The sequence below is a fragment of the Vombatus ursinus genome, unplaced genomic scaffold (genome assembly GCF_900497805.2).
Source record: "Vombatus ursinus unplaced genomic scaffold, bare-nosed wombat genome assembly UNPS02014820.1, whole genome shotgun sequence".
Taxonomy (NCBI): Eukaryota; Metazoa; Chordata; class Mammalia; order Diprotodontia; family Vombatidae; genus Vombatus; species Vombatus ursinus.
Genome location: NW_020954598.1, coordinates 25,260,509 through 25,279,215, shown reverse-complemented (window position 1 = coordinate 25,279,215; position 18,707 = coordinate 25,260,509). Strand labels below are relative to the sequence as shown.

Here is an 18,707-nt window from a genome sequence, read left to right as displayed (position 1 = left end):
GTTTTTAAAGACAACACAAATGAGGTGTTTACCTAGAGTCTTTGGCTTTCTAATTGGGGGCCTGGGCTCAGCTCAGCAGGTATGTTAATGAGGGCAGCCCAGGGCTTCCTTATTCGCACCCCGGTAGGTAGTCTGTAGATCAGACTTGTTTGCATTCGATTAGGTCGCTACTGGATGCCGCTATTCAAACTCTGCTCCTTCAGGGAGGCCCCTGGATTAGGCATCTGTTAAACCCTTTAACAGTTGTTTCTTTCTCTCTCTCTCTCTCTCTCTCTCTCTCTCTCTTTCTTTCTTTGTTGTGTAAAGGCAATCAGGTGTTTGACCAAGTCAATTAGGTCCTATTGATTTAGCCCTGCTACTCCTTAAGCAGGCTCCCAAACCCCAGTAACCTTTCAGGCATTCTGCATAGGCTTAGATTGGAGGTGTATTTACAGGCTTGGATGTTGTTTACACAAAGAATTTGCCTGGTTCTTTTGGGTTGTGCCTGGTTTGGGTCATGTATCCTGTCTTCTTGATTCTTCATTATAATCGTAGTTATGCTGTATACAAACAGTATACAACTTCTCTATCCTTTATCTTTAGTCAGTTTTTCCTGTTGTCATCAGTGAGAGATGTAGGTTGCTTAGTGGACAGAGAGATAGGGTGAGTGGGGGATGGACTCAAGGGGACATATTGAAGGAGTTGGATAAGTTGTCTGCACAACCCAGAAATATTTATTGCAGTATCTTATGTAACATGAAAGAGCGGCTAGGTGGCACAATGGATAGAGCACTGGGCTTGGAATTGGGAAGAATCAAATGAGTTTAAAATCTGGTGTCAGACACTTATTGTGTGATCCTGGGCAAGTCACTTAACCCTGTTTGCCTCAGTTTCCTCATCTGTAAAATGAGCTAGAGAAGGAAATGGCAAACCCCTTCAGTATCTTTGCCAAGAAAACACCAAATGGGGTCACAAAGAGTTGGACACAACTGAAAAATGACTGAACAACAAGTAATGTAACATGAACCGGGTTCTGTAGTTGACCCACATCGGACTCATCTAGAAGGATAGGACTTCCATCATACTATCATGGCAGTGTCTATTCAGTGACAGCAGAAGATCATCAGATGGGCTAGAGCTGGGCATTGAGCAAAAATGGAAACCTTGTTTTGAGGCCACTTCTCCCATAGGCTCGTGATCAGATTTCTTCTATGAGGTATTTAAATTGATAAAAAAAAAAAAACAACAAAAAACTACCTAGTCTAGGGGCTATATTTCCAGGCCCTGGCACCAATGCCAACTACCAGAAACCTGAGTGACCATCCAAGCCAATGTCCAAAGGTCAAAGTCCCAAACAAAACCTGTTCTTGGTAACTGCAGAAGCCTAGCAACTCACAGGGTTCAAAATGAGTGGATGGATAGGGATGTACTTAATGATTGCTATTAAAGGGCTTTCTTAGTTACACAAGGAAACTTGCTTCATTATAACCTGAGCTAAGTGAAGACCCTGGGGTAACCTGAGCTAAGTGAAGGCCCTGGGGCACCCTGGCTGAGACAAGGCTGTGGGAGTCACCCTGGCACAACCCTGCCCTGACCTTGGGTGGTTGTGTGGCTCCTCCTGCACCAATGATAGCCTCTTACGTGATCTCTATAGACCGTGAGTTCCTTAGGGCGTGTGATGTACTATATACCGTGTAAGATTCTAGTAGAGTCTAATCACTAAAGAGGGTGTGAGGTTACTGCTCCTCTGGCCTTTCCCAGACTGGAAGCTCACTTACTATAAATACTGCCCTCAAGGAGGCGTCTGAAATCTGAACTCTTGGTTTTCTACAGAGAAACTGTCAGCCCCACAGGTCACTGTATCATCAGAAAAATGTCTCCTTGGGACCTGCCTGATATTAACCCTTTGTCATGCCCTTTGGTGAGGAAAGAAAGGAGTTAGAAGCAAGTTCTTTTATAATTGCAATAATAATTTACAAGCTAATGTACTCTAAAGACACAGCCTAGCTTTCCCCAGCTTTGGTTTTTCTCTCAGGTGCCATTGATGGGTGCTTTACTTTTAATCAGTAACCTGGCCATCGGTCCTTTCCTCTTCTTCCTGGCAGAAATTCCCAACTTTCTAAGTGAGGAAGAATGCAAGCTGATCATCCACCTGGCCCAGCTGAAAGGGCTGCAGAAGAGCCAGACGCTGCCCACAGACAACTATGAAGAAGCCATGGAAATGATTGAAGTCAGCCCGATGGACGTCTTCAATCTGCTGGACCATAACCAGGATGGGCAGCTGCAGCTCAAGGAGGTAGAGGAAGGGTGGCAGACTGGGGAAGCATTTCCTCCGAGAGGAGGGAACTTTGTCTGGCGCCTGCTCCCGCACAGTCCTCAGGGCCAGCTGCCTGTATGGCCTCCTGTGCAGCATAGGGTCAGTGAGTAGTGTTACTGTACAGTCTGCTCAACTGGCTCCTTACCCTTTCCAGAAAAGTTTCTCAGAGGGTAAAGCTACCCCCCTCCCCAGAGCAACAGCTGTGCCTCAGCTCAGAAACACGTCCAAGTCCAGATCCCCATAGCAATCCCCTCCCTCCTGTACTTGGTCCTTCCTTTGTCCTTCGGCATGGGAGGACCTGCGCTTTGGGTTTTACTGCCTAATTTTGTTAAGTGCCGGTCTCCCCCCTGCAGGGCCTGGATCTTCCAATTATGTATCCCCTAAGAATCTTTTTGTTTCCCTGGTCTGGCCCCTCAGAAGGAGGTGGGCCTTCCCACACAGGGACAGCAAAGGTGGGGAGGGGTGGTGGAGAGAAATGTGAGGCTCCCTCGAGGTCCTCTCCTATCCTGTCAGGTCAAGAATCTGGCCTTGCTATACCCTTCAGAAAGCCAACATTGGGTATTCTTCTTGGATTACCAGTACGGGGATTATCCACTTTTGTTTATGGACTAAACAATGAACATTGTAAATGCCAAGCTGGCTTACTGTGTAAGAAGAGCTCTGGATTTGGAGTTGAAATGTGGTTTTGTTACTATATGAACCTGGTGACCCTGAGCAAGTCCGTTTCCCTCCAGAACTTCAGTTGTTTTATCTGTAAAATGAGGAGGCTAGAGTGAGATGATACCTCGAGCCCCTCAGAGCACTAGTGCTTATCTTGTTCCTGACAAAGGATTTTCCTTAAGATTCCTTTAAATGGCCAGCTGTCCTGGAGGACTGAATGTCTAGAATTCAATGACAAAAACAATCTTAAATATTTCAGCAATGTGTCTGTGGTGTAACAGGAGGCCCACCTTTGGAGCATATCTGTGGTATAAGATAGCTGGTATACCAATCTTGAAGGATATGAGCACAGCAACTGGAGTCAGGAAGACTCAAGTTCAAATCCTGCCTCCGACACTTACTAGAGGTGTGGGCAAGTCACTTCTGTGCCTCAGTTTTCTCATCTGTAAAATAGGTTGTTTGGGTCTGGTGAGTTAATATCTATAAAGCACTTTGCAAATCTTAAGGCATATATAAATACTATTATTCAGAATATAAATATAAGTTTTCCTTGGGGCATCACATTTTCTCTTCAACAAATTTCAATTCAACAAATATTTCTTAAGCCCTCACTCTGTAAAAGGCACTGTGCTACGCACTAGGGATCAGGAGATAAAAGATAAAGTTCTGCCTCAAGGAACTCCTAATTTACTATAGGATATAAAGTAGAATGTGATCTACTTTATAAAGAGGTACAGATAAAGTGCTTTAGGAAAAATCTCAGAGTGAGAGAACACTTTCAGCTGGTTGGGGATGGAGAGACAAGTCTAGGAAGTCTTCTTGGAGGAAGTGGTACCTGGCTGACCTATAAGGAAAAGAAGGATTTCTACAGTTGGGATGAGGGGGGAGGGAAGCATGTGGGGGGAAGGATTGTCTGTACAAATATAGAGAGGCCAGAGTGGACAAAATAAGATCAGAGAACCGGCTGATGGTTTGTAACTGAGAATTGCACATCCTCTTGATCCTGGGAACCTGTTTGGGTTCCATCCAGGTGACACAAATCATGTTTGTCATTTCAGGTGTTGACCCATACCCGTTTGGGGAATGGGAGGTGGATGACCCCTGAGAACATCCGGGAGATGTACACTGCGGTCAAGGCCGATCCCGATGGTGATGGTGAGTTTGGAAAGTTCTAAGGACATAGACCAGAAACAGGGTTTGTGCTCATTCCAGTTGCCCAAGGGGGAAAGTCCTCCCCAGACCACCAGCCTCAGCCATTTTGGACAGGTTGTGTGAAGGTCCCCAGAGAGGTAGGGCTCTTCCAGCGTGCCTTTCCCCTTCATTCAAGCTTCCAGCCTAGAGGAGTATCACTAACTGGGGCCATGTTGAAGAAGGAGCTGTTGAGGATTGGGGGTTTGTGGTGATGTACCCAGGAGTACCTGGTGATGCCCTCTGCCTCTCAGTGTCATCCAGGCAGAGAGGACTGGAGGTCAGAACTTGCTTTCTTGGTTAGGAACCTTTAAGAGGTGGGCTGGTTTTAGGTGTAAAGGGTACAGCTGCTTAGAGATGAATAAAAAAACAAAACTTTATTAAGTGCTTACTCTGTGCCAGGCTTGTGCCTCAACCTCAGCAAATGTCAGAATGTATTTATTCATAAAAATCGGAGGTTTGATTGGCATATGGAAGTGTGAGACAACAGAAGCAGCTGGAGGGAGGACTCAAATTGAGATGAAGCCTGGGCCATTGGAGGGATGTTCGCTGGACCAGTTGTATGTGCCATGATCACTAAATATTGCCTCTGGAGGTTCCCTTGAAAGGAATGGGGCTTTGAGTTCTGGGCAGTCATTTAAGGTGGCCAAAGAATGGGGCTTGTGTTGCTCGATGTTCCCCATGTTCCCAGAGGTTGTGCTGATTCCAGTCCCATTCCCTCTTTGGGAGAAAGCACTAATCCAGGCTTCCATTGGCATTCGACTGAGGTCTAAAAATCCAGTCATCCTCCTTCCTTTTCATGAGGGTCACATCTCTGGGAACCTATTGAGATGATACAGCCTTTAGCCCTCTCCATGAGGGACTCTGATTTGTTGCAAGATATGCCAAGCCCTTGGGAGCTGGGGCCTTTCTTTTTTCTTCCTTGTCTTTTTCAACTTCCTCCTATCCTTATGTGTGGAAAAGCCTGAATGTGTAATGGTCCGTTTCCTAACATTTCCAACAGATATTTCTTAAGTATCTATTTGGAGTTTTCAGGATGAATTATAAATAACTTAACATCCACTATTGCATGATAAATGAGTTTCATAGTAGCAAAGTGTTGCCTGAGGTCCAAGAAGAAATGATATTCCCAATAGGGAGAGGAAGGAGAGCAGATCAAGCAAGGCCCACTCCTGAAGGAGGGACATGAGTTGGGGTTTAAAAGATGAATAGTAATTCATCGGGTAAAGAGGGAAAGGGAAAAATACCAATGTAGAGATCAGGGGAAACACAAGGGTTGTTTGGGGAAGTGAGAGTAGTGTGGGGTTATAGAGACAAGCAATCGTATGAGAAAGGTTGGAAAGGGAAGGTAGTGACAGATTGTGGAGGGCCTCGTATTCTTGGGAGTGAGGATTCTATTGCTTCAGATTTTGGGGGGAGCACCGGGAAAGGCCTTGGTGGGGACAAGGTAGAGGAAAGAGGTGTACAGGGCAGGGGGACGTCACTGGAGGAGAGACTGAAGTCTGTATCCTGGCACAGGAAAGTCACTGAGCATCCTGTCTGCCCATGCCAGCTGCTGGTGTTGTCAGTGCTAAGAGCTGAGCAGGCTGTCTGTGGTGGTGTACTACCACTCAGGAATAACCAGAAGAGTACCTTTGTTGAAATTTTCATCACTGGACTTGGTCTCTTGGCCTCACCTCACTTTGGATGCAGTTGTCACCCATTATTGTCAGTGTGTGACTGCAGGGTTCAGATGTGAGCAGGCTAGGTAACTTCCAACATCTGAGACACCCTGGGCAGGGTTCAGAGGACTGCATCATCAGATGACAGTCCTCTTTTAGTCCTGATACCTAAGTAAGACTGGGAGCCTTACCATGACATGCTGATAAGCAATGCTGGCTGTTCCCCAGGGGTACAGAGGCTCAGCCAGGGTATGGGCTTCTAAGAACCTCCCTCTGCCTGTAGGTTTTCACTTCCCTCATGGCCTGGGGTGACCAAGACCCAAGACACTCAGGGAAATATTTGTCTTAGTAGACTTTCACAAGCTAATCTGATTATAGAAAAGTGGTTTTATTTCTTTGGGCTATGAGGGTTTTTGGTTTTTTTTTTTTGTCTTCCCCTTTGAAGCAAGGGAGATGGAGTTATGGCAGAAACACTAAACTCAGACATTTAAATTAGTCCCAGATGTGATTGCAACCTATTTAATTTCTGCTAAAAATAAAGCAAACAAAGAAGTGAGAAACCTCAGAAAAATATCTTATTTGGGTGATTTTTCCTCCCAAGAAAACCTGCTCTCTGAAGTGGCTGCAGTTGGCCAGGTAGTACTAAGGATGGTGTCTCCAGCATGGGTGGGATTTCCAGTAGGTACTAACACTTGTGGATTCCTATTTGGCCCCCTGGGAGAGGTGGAAGCCTAGGGTGGGCAGCCCTGATCGGCCATGACATCTGGTCCTCTTTGTTTGGATGCTCAGCTGTCACACTCAGCCCTTCGAAAGCATGCTAGGCCCTTCTTTCAGGTCAGGCTGGCTATTAGACACAGATTCCTTCTCTGAAAAGGTCATTCTAAGTAAGAGGAATGTATGTTTTACCCAGCAACCTCCCCTTGTCCTAGTGACCTATAATCATCTCTCTTCATTGGGGTAATTTTTTTTAGGACAAAAGGTTATTTAGGCTGTGGATTCAGAGGTTATTGCACCCAGTACATGCATGCTGCTAGAGTAGAGGGAGATTTACAAATCCCAGAATTTTAAAGTTGGAAGGGACCTTGTAGGTTATCTGGTACAACCATCTACTCTGCAAAAATTCCTTTCATTCTTTACTTGACAGGTGGTCATTCAGCTTCTACTTAAACACCTGCAATGTTGGGGAATTCATTATCTCATCAGGCAATCTGTTCCACTATTGACCAGCTTTGTTAGAAAGTTGTTGTATTGGGGCAGCTAGGTGACACAGTGGATAGAATACCAGCCCTGGATTCAGGAGGACCTGAGTTCAAGTGTGACCTCACACACATAACACTTACTAGCTATGTAACCCTGGGCAAGTCACTTAACCCCTATTGCCCCTCCCCCTCAAAAAAAAAGAAAGTTGTGGGTTTTTTTGTTTTGTTTTTTTTAGCTGGGCAATGGGGTTAAGTGACTTGCCCAGGGTCACACAGCTAGTAAATGTTATGTGTCTGAGGCCGGATTTGAACTCAGGTTCTCCTGACTTCAGGGCCAGTGCTCTATCCACTATGCCACCTAGCTGTCCCTAAAAGAAAGTTGTTATGTTCAGAAAGGTATATGTTATTCATTCCTTATATTAAGCCAAAATCTGCCTCCATGTACATTTCCCCCCATTGGTCCCAGTTCTGCTCTCTGGAGCCCCACAGAATGTTTCCTCTCACCTCCATAGGGCAGCCCTTCAAATACTTGAAGATGGAAATCATGTATTCCTGAAGTTTTCTCTAAGCTAAACATTGCCTGTAAGACATGGTGTAGCATCCTCTTACCATCCTTGGCCACCCTATTCTGAAGATGCCCTATCTTGGCCATATCTCTCCTAAAATGTGGTGCCTAGAGTTTACCATGTTCCAGCTGTAGTTTGATCTCAGTCAGGCAACACGTCACTTACTGTGTGCCAGGCACCATGCTAAGCACTGGGGCTCCAAAGAGACGCCCAAACCAGATAGCCTTGGATCCAGGGGATGGCCCAATGTGTGTGGTGAGGATATCCCCAACATCCTGTAGTACCAACAAAGGTCTCTTCTCTTTGCTCTCCACAGGTGTGCTGAGTTTGGAGGAGTTTAAGCAGTTAAACCTCAAGGACTTCCACAAGTACATGGGGAGTCAGAAGGTGAAGGTGAGCGACCTGGTGCGAAACAGCCAGCACACTTGGCTGTACCAGGGCGAGGGCGCCCATCAGGTCATGAGATCCATCCGGCAGAGGTGAGGCCTGAGGACAGCTGCACGCTCCTGCGGGCAGAGTGGGAGAGGAAGCCTTGTGTGTGGCAGAGAGAAGGAAGATACCAGTAGAGGCAGAAGGCACTTGGCTTAGCATTTCACTGATCCTGATGCCTGGCTTCCTGGTGCTCAAAGTGGGGCTAGGAACATAGTCGAGCATGATTGTTGGCCTAGGTGCTGTATCCCTGCCACCCCCTACCCCGTTCAGACCAGGATAATCTTGTGAGTGGGCATGACTCTTACTGCTGCAGGAGAAGGAGTCTAAGGCAGGCTTGTCTGAGAAGCTGTCTGCCAGGATAGAGAAGGAGGGTTCTGCTTGGTTCCTTCAAAAGAAAGGAGTTGCTGCTTTCTGAAGTTCTGTGGTGAGACATGCTTGTGAACATTTAATGGAAAGGCGTCTGCCTTTGAAAAGAATGATAATGCACTTTTTTATAGTGTAACACTTTGCAAACATCTTAGTTGAGCAAAGAACCTTCCTCACAACAACCGTGTGAGGTAGGTAAAGCAAATATTTATATCCCTATTTGACAGATGAGGAAACTGAGAGGATAAATGATCTACCCAGGATCACCCAACTAGTCTGGGGCTCACGGGTCCCAAGTCTACCACCAAGCTTCTGGAACAAGGCTTTTTGTGGAGAGACTAATTAGAAACCCAGGAGTATCTATTTAAGAGGGGAAACTGCCATGCCCCCCTCCCAAGCCCCTGGCCACATGCTGAACTGCGAATGGTTATAGGATTCTCAGAATAGGGCGGGGGACTTAGGGCACCCAGGGCTGCCTCCCAGGAGGGATTCCTTCCTGAGCAGCTTCATCTCTATAAGCCCACCCTTGGAAAGAGGTGCTATGCACACTTAGTCTGTGCATTGGGCTGGGAAGGGAGGAGGGCCTTGCTCTTGCTCATAGCAGCTCTGGCTCTGAACAATTGGGGCCAGTATGGGCCTGTGTGTGGACTCTTGGTAAACCCAAGCATAGCACAACAAGAGACGTGTTACTAGCTGCGGCTGAGCCCCTTCGGTACATGGGGGGGGGAGCGGCTGGCTTGGGCTATGTGTCAAAGATCCTCCTCCCTGGGACCTAACTTTGTATTTAAGTAGACTGGAGGAAGAGGAGGAAATTTTGGGAAGGTGAGGAATGTATTAAATTGATTTAGCAAGCTCTACTTAATGAGACATTAAATGGGACGTTTGTTAAAATTGAGTTGTAGTGAATTGAAAGACAGGTGATAAGTGTTAAATTAAAACAAATAAACTTTAATTAGGGGCTAACTAGATACAGTTGGAATTAAAAAGGGTTCGACTGTTTGTTTTCAGTTAATTAGCAGTAAGGATCTCTTCTGGTGGACTTTCCCCTGCCCTTTCCTGGTGTGACTGGCTAGTTTAGAAGTGGAAGGATGGTGCTTCCTTAGCTCTGTAGAGAAGTTCTCCAGATGGACTGATTGGTCTGAGAGCAAGGGCCAATCTTAATGGAAATCTAATCTCACTCCTTCCCACTGAGCTGTCCTCTCTGTTCTGGTGCGATTTGGAATGTAATCTACGGAGGGAGTTGCCATTAACCCAAATTCATTCCAGTTTGAAGTTGGGCTGGGGTGGGGGGCGCGCTATCTATCTTAAGAGATTCCTAGCTCCTGGATTCCTGATCATTTTGAGGATCTTCTATCTCCCAGCATATGGGATCTTTTGTACTGGGGGCTGGGAATGACCCAAGACTGGAGACCACCTGGGGCTTCAGTCCCACTAGACATGATGGGCATGGTTTGTCTTGGTCAAATTATTTTCTGTTATGTGAATAAATCTTTTGTTGGATTTCCCCCATGGGGAACATGGAAGGGGCATGATGCACAGAGTATGTGTGTCAGGATATCTTGCCTGCCTTCCAAGGATGGCCAGCCTGGCTCTAAGGCAGCTCTAAATTTAGAGCTATAAGGGTCTTCCCAGGCCGTCTAACCCGATAAAGTCCCTAGAGGTGAGGAGACTTGCCCAAGGTCACCTCTGGAGGAAGTGGTGCATCCCTCTGTGCCATTTCCGTGACTCCTCAGGGTATACCAGTTTTGGAAAGGCTTGGCTGGGGAGGGCGAGAAGGCCCATCTAGAAATGTTCCTCTCTAAAGGCAGCATACCCACCCTACAGGTATTAGCCTGTCAGCCCAACCCTGGGAGAGCCCTGAGGGATGCACATCTCTCCTCCTGGGCATTTTCCTGGGCGCTGTTGAAGGAGGTCAGGTCTCCACGGAGACAGCACTGCACTCTGCTCTACTGTGCTTTCTCTGCCAGGGTGCTCCGTCTCACTCGTCTGCCCAGAGAGATTGTGGAACACAGTGAGCCTATGCAGGTGGTCCGGTATGATCAGGGTGGACACTACCACGCCCACATGGACAGTGGGCCTGTGTTCCCAGAAACAGCTTGCAGCCATACAAAACTCATCGCTAATGAAACGTCACCCTTTGAAACTTCCTGTCGGTAAGGACCTCCCCTTAGCCTTGCAGCATAATAGAAAGATGGTATACTGGGAGGGAGGAAAAACTGGGCTTTAGTCTCCACTGTGCTACTAACCAGCCGGGTGATCTGGAACAAATCATCCTCTCGGAGTTTCAGTTTCCTCATCTGAAAAATGGGGGGATTGGACTTGTTGATCTCTGAGATCCCATCCAGCTCTAAGATTCTTTGAATCTCTATGACTAGGTTTGGGAATGAGGGTGTGGTAAGCTGCACAAAGTAGGAATTCAGATGCTGTCCATTATAGAGTCCAGCTGTCCGCCTTCCATTCTGGTGCTGACTGATTCTTAACAATCCTCCTCTTTTGTTCCTGAGTCAATGACTCTCCAGCATATGCTGCCCAGCATTCATCTCTGACTTCTTCCTTCCCATTTCACCCCTGTCAATGGTTTTAGCCCCTCTTTTACAGAGAAGATTTAGCTCGTCTGGACTAAGTTCCCTCATAATATACTCATCTTCATCTCAGTCTCTGATTTTTCATTCTTTTCAGCTCTCCCTTCCTCCCCCATCTCCTCTGTGTTCTTCCTCTCATAGTTATCTTTTCCCTTTCTTAATTTCTTTTTAATGGGTTCCTTTTCTTCTGCCTTCAAACATACCAGTTTTCATTAAAATGAAAAGGACACATATATTATATATACATATACTTACACACACACATACATACATACATACATACATACACACCCCTCACTTGGCCCTTATAACCCATCTAGCCACTGGTCTGTCTCTCCTTCCCTTTGCTTTAAAACTCAAATGTAAGGTCTTTATATGCTACTCACTTATTCCCTTTTTAACCCCTTGCCATCTGATTCTCATATCTATGATTCTACTGTAATCTGTCTCAGAGGTCAATAATTATTTCTTCCTTGCAAAATCCTTTTCTCAGTCTTCATTTTCAGAGACCTTTCTGCAGCACCTGATACTACCAAACTTCTGCTTCCTTAAATCTCCTAATTTTTTTTTTTTTGGTGAGGCAATTGGGGTTAAGTGACTTGCCCAGAGTCACAGAGTTAGTGAGTGTCAGCTGTCTGATCTGACGCTGGATTTGAACTCAGGTCCTCCTGACTCCAGGGCCAGTGCTCTATTCACTGTACCACCTAGCTGCCCCTCCTAATTTTCTGAAGTCTTCTCTGGTCCATTTGTTTACCCTTTTCCCCCATCATGATCCTAAATTTAAATAGATTGCTTGGTCAGTTTGAAAAGAAAAAGAGATACCTCCCTCTTTTCTTGAAGAAGACCAGGGGTGTAGAATATTGCATATAGCAGACTCTTTCCATAGGTTGTGATTAGTTTTGCTGAGCTGTCTTTTACTTTCTTTATTATAAGGGATGGCTGTCTGGGAGGAGGTGAAAGGAAAGATGCAGTTGAAGATGTAGATGATGGATATCAACAAAAATGTATTTTTAAAAGAAAAATTAGAATTTCTAGAATATTCGATTCTCAAGATCTTATTTCCTTTTTCTTCCCTCCTTCCTTAACTTAAGAAAAGGAGAGCAGTTGAGTAACCTGAGGCTGAAGCTGGAGGAATTTGGATTAATTTAACTGAAACAGTTCAGTGTCATGCAGTGAGACCTCCACTGGTCTTCCTATTCTCCAAGCTAAGTATTTCTCCTAGTTACACCCATAGGTGTCCTTGACAGAAGACAAGAATTCTGAAGTTCTGTCCTTGGTTCCCTTTGCTGTTGAACTCATCTGGTCTCAGGGCTACAACTTTCCCTTCTAAGGGAATGATTCTTCAGCCTTGGCCTCTCAAATCTGACATCGTCCAGTCTCGTATTTCCAGTTGTTTTAAGGAGATCTTCACCTTTTACAAGATTGATTTGTGTTAATAGTGGCAGGGGTAACCCTGAGCGTTTTTCCCTACTAAAGTGTCTATGGGCCTTCAGAACCGAACCTCTGGAAGTGGCCGTTAAGTTGCTTCTTTACTTCTGTATTCTCTTAGCCTTTGTGATGGTTGTTGTTCAGTCATTTTCCAGTGTCTGACTTTCTGTGACACCATTTGGCTTTTGTTGTTGTTGTTGTTGTTGTTTTTGGCAAAAATGCTGGAATGGTTTGCCACTTGCTTCTCCAGCTCATTTCCAAATGAAGAAACTGAGGCAAACAGGGTGCCATGGGTCACACAGCTAGTAAGTGTCTGAGATCATATTTGAACTCTGATCTTCCTGACTCCAGGCTGAGTGCTCTATCCATTGCACCACCTAGGTCTGCCCCTCCTTACCTTTTAGAGAAGAAGTTCCCAAACTTATTTGACCTACTGCCCCCTTTAAAAAAATTTCTCAGTCCCCCCCCCCCCCCGCAGGAAATCTACTTTCTTTAACCCTTTGACGGATTTTTAAAATTTTGCATCCTTTCAAAAAAAATAATTTATTAAAAAAAATGACACATCTTAAATTTAATAATTTATTGTAAATTTGGGAACCTCTGAGTCTTGTAATATTATCCCTCTGGTGCCTAGTACAGCACAGACCAGACAAATAAGGGTAGCTGACTAGTCCTATCCTTATTCCTGCTGAAGTTAATGGTGTATTTGTAGAATGCAGGTCTAGAATGGCCTTCTAAGTTCATCTAGTTTAATCCCTCCCAGAGTAGAAGACCTTCCTACAACCTTCCTACAGGAGGACATCTAACTGCAGCTAGAATTCCAGGTGAGGGAATTCTACTAATGCTGATCAATAAATGTTAGGCAACTTATTTCAGAGAGTTGCCTGGGATGTTGAGAAATGATGTGACTTACGCAGGGTCATCATTCTGGCCACCATTTCTCAGAGGTGGAATTTGAACCTGGATGATATTGACTCTCTGGCCAGTTCTCCATCCGGTGTGCTTACTATGCCTCTAGGTCTTGCATAGAGTAGGTTCTCAATATACTTTGGTTAAATGGGATATTTACCTTTGGGCTGCTTTTAATTATTAGGAAGTTCTTCTTATCAAGCTGAGATCTGTCACTTTGCAACTTCTCCTTAGTTTTTGCCCTTTTAGGCCAAGCAAAACAGAGTCTAATCCTTTTTTCCCCACATGATTGCCTTTCGGATATTGGAAGACAGGAATCTATCTTTTATCTATTCTTTCCCCTACCTCTGCCCCATTCCCCACAGCTTTTTTTTTCCTTTATGAAGCTCAACCTCCCCAATTTCTTTAACCAGTACTCCTATAGCATGGTTTTCATACCCTTCACCATCCCACTTGCCTTTTTTTGGTTACAGCTCCAAATGGTTAATGTCCTCCTAAAATGTGACAACTAGAATCGATCATCAAATTCTGGATATGGTCTTCCCTGGCTCAGACAACAGGACTTGAACCTCACTTGTTCTGTACCCTGTGCCTTAATTAATGAAATAAGCAGCCGGAAGGCATAGCTTGGGGTGGGAGTGAAGACTAACAATTTGCCACCCTCATTTTGCACCGTTTCTTGCATACTGTGAGGCCTTCGATTTTGACTCTGAGATTCTAACTGCTGTCTTTCCTCTTTCTGCCTTATAGCTATGTGACTGTGCTGTTTTACCTGAACAATGTCACTGGTGGTGGGGAGACAACCTTCCCTGTGGCAGATAACAGGACCTATGATGAGCTGGTAAGGGAATAAGTGTCGTAGCCCAATTGGTTCCCCTTGTTGTGCATACTTTTGCCAGCATGGCCCCCTCTGAAATTGACTGGATGATCTCCAGAGAGAGTGTGAAGGCCATGGTCAACTTGACCTGCAGAACTTGAAGAAGAGGAATGGCAACTGACCCAGGTAGAAGCCTTTTGCAGTGTGACCTGGGTCAGGGCTTCAGCTGATAAGTCCTCCTCTGTTTCTTCCTGTGTAGCTTCCCGGAATGGCCGGAACTGGCTTTTTCTAATGACTTGGGGGTAGGGAAGAGTCATTGTGCTTTTAGTGATGAGTTTTCCAGCATTGATCCTTCAGGCTCTGCCATTAGGTGAAACAGTTCACAGTCTGTCTTGGGAACTAAAGCAGGTGGTATTGGGGATCTATCCAAATCTGGCTTTCTGCTAGGCTCAGGGGTGGAGAAATTTGACAAGAGGTAGGAGTTAGAAATACCCACCCATACTCGCCTCTCTCTTAGGCTCTTCCTATGTTGGCAGCACAAACACTTACTACTTGCTGTGCCACTTGTAGTCTCTGATCCAGAATGACATTGATCTCCGAGACACCCGGAAACACTGTGACAAGGGGAACCTGAGAGTGAAGCCTCGGCAAGGCACAGCTGTCTTCTGGTACAACTACCTGTCTGATGGGCAAGGTACAGTGCCCCCACCACTGTGGGTTTAGTGGGCAGAAAAGATGTGCTTCCTCAGGAAGTAAGCACAGATCCTTGGGGAGGTCCTCCCCTCTTTAGATGCCCTAATTGGGACTTTGGAACCTTGGTACTTTAGCCTCATCAGGGATGTGAAGCTGTGGCCCCAGAATCCCTTTGAGAACTACTTGCATTGGCTGTGTCCTACCTTACTGTTAGTCACTTCATCTCCTGGCCTGGATTTGAGGGCCCTTTTCTGCTCTAACATTCTAGGTTTCAAAGCATCAGTGTCCCCTCATCACCTTAAATGAAACATGTCTGATTTGGAAAATCTCTTCTTGATGTTCCCTTCCCTTACCCCCTTTACCGCCTCACCAGACGATCTCCTTCTGAACTTTCCCATTTCCATGAAGGTCCCACTTGACCCTTTCATAGCTGCCCTTTGTCAGCCCCACAGCCACGTGGCCCGAGGACTGACACTGGAGTGGTTGGGGCAGCATTAACTGTTGTGAATGAAAGGACCTCGATTTCAGTCCTATCCTTTGTGCTATGAAGGGTGGAAGTCACAGTCTCTAGTCTCAAAAAGAGCATAGTCGGGGAAGCAAGATATACTTACATGTGGAAATATTAGGTAATAATGAGATGATGTATGAGAAGACCAAAAATGAATTGGAAAGCCCTTTCTACCTGTGTAACCTTTGAAAAGTTCCTTCCCCTCTGTGAGACTCTTTGATCCCCAGCATCACGAGCTACTTGAATTAGATGATCTAAATCTATACTAGCTCTCAACATCATGAATGGCAGCGTCAAGTGCAAGCAGATCCCAAAGGAAGGAGAGATCAGTCCAAGCTGGTGTAATCCCAGGAGACTTCTTGAAAGAGATAGGATGGGAGGTAGGCTTTGAAGGGCTGGTAAGGTTTGGCTAGGGAGAAGAGTAGTGGAGGGTGGGGAAGGCAACCTAAATAGAATAAACAGTATCTTCAATTCAGTGAACATCTTATTGTATACAGAACACTGTGCCTGGAACTAAGAGAAACAATTTAGAATGCTAATGTCAGGAGTCAGGGAGTATGTAAGTCTGTAACCCCTGCTCCTTGAGTAGGCTGAGGCTGGTGGATTCCTTGAGTTTTAGGGATTTTGAGAGGCAGTGGGGCTAACTGCCTCTGTACTCATTAGTCTGGGGATTGAGCCCATGAGTCGTTGCTGTACTTTTATTCTGAACAAGATAGGGAGACCCCGTCTAAAAATAATGTGTAAGTAAGACATGGCCTTTGCCCTATGTAACTTATAGGGGGAACGTGATACATAGATAAATGATTGTAGTACATACTATAGGAAAGTGGTTCTCAAACTTTTTTGCAGTGGTAGGGTCCTTCAATTTTTAAACACAATTTTGGCAGAACGCTTGGTGTAAAATCCTCTAAAATGATTATTTTTAATGCCTATTAACAAAAGATGTATGTTTACTTAAAAAAAAAAAAGCTTGAGGTGTTTTAGGGTTCTTTTCAGCACCATTGGAGAAATACTATAGGAGATCAGGGCAAGCTTTATGGAGATGATGACATTTGAATTTGGATTTAAAGGGTAGATAGGAATTCAGGTAAACCAGTCCTAGTATAGGATTGGGGGAGGGACTATTAAAATAGGTTGGGGCATGGTATGAGAAATATGAACACGGAACAGAGGAGTTGGCAGGTCAGGGAGGTGGTAATACGAGATAAGTTTGGAAATGTAGGGTAGCAGCAGATTTAGGACCTTGGGTACCGAGCAAAGACATTTGAGCTTTACTCAGTCCAGTATAGTATAATAGTATATCATAACATACTATAGTGGTATATTATAATATACTATAATAAAGTATAAATGGATGATAAGGTGGTTCAGTGGATAGAGCAATGGGCCTGGAGTCAGGAAGACCAAGTTCAAATCTGGCCTCAGATACTTACTAGCTGTGTGACTCTGATCAGGTCACGTGAGCTCTCTTTGCCTTAATCCAGTGGAGAAGGAAATGACAAACCACTCCATTATCTTTGCCAAGAAAACCTCATGGGGTCATGAAGAGTTGGACAGACTGAACAGCAATAAGGCCCTGTACTCGAGTATATAAGCAACTAAGCCACAAGCATTTATGAAGGATTTAGCATGTGCAGGCTCTTTGCTGTGTATTGGAGGTGAAAACTACAAAGAAAAAAAAAGGGAGTCCTTGTTCTCAAGGAATTTATAAATGAGGCAAGTCAATTCATAAAAAGTACAGTAGAATAGAGGCCAGGAATGTTGTTGAGGTGGAGTGGATTGAATATGGAAGCAGTGAGGAAGAAGAAACAGAAGATGATAACCCACTGGTATGAACAGGAGAGACTGAGTGGAGGCTCCCCAGACAGTTTGATCAAGTCAGTAGGAGCTGGGAGTTTAGAGGAAAAGATCAGCTCAGTTGGGGGCATGTTGAATTTGAGGTACCGGTGAGATATCCAGGTAAGGGTGTCCTGTTAGAAAGCCAGAGGTGTGAGTTTTGGAGCTCAGAAGGGAGAACAGGCCTGGAGACCAAAATTGAGGTTGTATTTAGAAAGACGGGAAACCATGAACCCTTGTGTAGCTTTAAGGGTACGTGCATTTGTATATGGCTCAGATCTCTTTTGCAAATGGAAGAATCACTTTCAGAGCCTAGACAAGCCCTGGATCCTAGTGCTTTCTTGAGATGGCTCTGATAGGTAATTAATACTATGAGTTCTTCCTTATCCAAGCTCTATTTTCTGCTGGTGGCTTATTGTTTGATCTTTCTCCCTCTTTCTCCAGGTTGGGTGGGAGAATTGGATGAATATTCGTTGCATGGTGGCTGTCTGGTCACCCAGGGAACCAAATGGATAGCTAACAACTGGATCAATGTAGACCCCAGCAGGAGTCGCCAGATCCAGTTCCATCAGGAGATGGCTCGTTATGCCCAGGAGGAGCTTGAGGCCCAGCCTGAGTGGACAGTGGACAAGTCCTACAAGAATGTACACATAGAGCTCTGACGGCGGGCATGGGGTCAGAGACAGCCACAGACAGACCGCAGCAGCTTCTGCGGTGACGCTCATGGGAGCCTTCACACCGTTGGCTTTAACTGGAAGCTGATAGTTCTTTGCCTTGTCTGCCAGGAAGGCTCCCCAGTTTGGGGGGTCTAATTCCCCTCCTTTATGAGGCTCTAACATGATATCTGAGGTATCAGGCTTGAGGTAGTCAGAACGATGAATTAGTGAGAAAGTGGGGCAACCGTGAGCACCCGGAGGAGCCCTACTGTCCTGTGTCCGTGGAATTTCTCCAGGAAAAAAAGGCCTGAAAGGATTTTCAAAAAAGAAGGAATTTACTTGGAGTCCAAGTGAGTTCAACCTATGTGTGTATGTGAGGCTTCTGGTGGCTTTCCTGGAAGTGTGGCTGTCCCCATATTTCCATAGAAATCCTCCAGGAGTGAGTAACTCCCTGGTGCTGGCCAGGCTATGTCTGAGGAAGAGGGAAGTTCATTTGGAGGGCAGCAGTCTCCTGGTGGAGGAAAGAGGGAAAGCTTGAAGTCTGTCTTAAGTCCTTCCTGTGTGTCTGCAAGGAGGGAAATAGGCTGGAGTCTAATTCTCACCTTCACACCCTGCAGTTAAGGGGAATTTAAGCCCTAAGTTATTTGTAGAAATGTCACTGTCACCAGGAAAAAAAACTGATTTGGTGCTTGAGAGTTCCAGGTGGGGGGGTGCAGGGAGCGGTTTGGGGAGGTGTGGGTGGGGGAATACTAATTCCTAAGTTTCCCTAGGAACTTGGATCCCTGAGGGAAATCCTCCTTTTTGTTTTTTTTTTTTTTGTTGCACTATCCTGACAGGGCCACAGTAGGTGTTCAGGTCTTCCCACTGTAAGGAATACTGCAGCCCTCTCAGTAAGCCTCAGCATTCCTCT

The 18,707-nt window shown here is 45.4% G+C and overlaps 1 protein-coding gene across 1 annotated transcript; it reads left to right on the top strand.

Moving 5' to 3' along the window:
* Positions 1-81: 81 nt before the first annotated feature.
* On the top strand, positions 82-18,537 carry P4HTM (prolyl 4-hydroxylase, transmembrane). The gene is made up of 8 exons (XM_027836901.1): positions 82-123; positions 2,015-2,275; positions 4,015-4,111; positions 7,887-8,049; positions 10,336-10,521; positions 14,038-14,128; positions 14,675-14,798; positions 17,586-18,537. Exons 1-8 carry the CDS (start codon positions 82-84, stop codon positions 17,801-17,803), a joined length of 1,182 nt encoding a protein of 393 aa, XP_027692702.1. The 3' UTR covers positions 17,804-18,537.
* Positions 18,538-18,707: the final 170 nt, after the last annotated feature.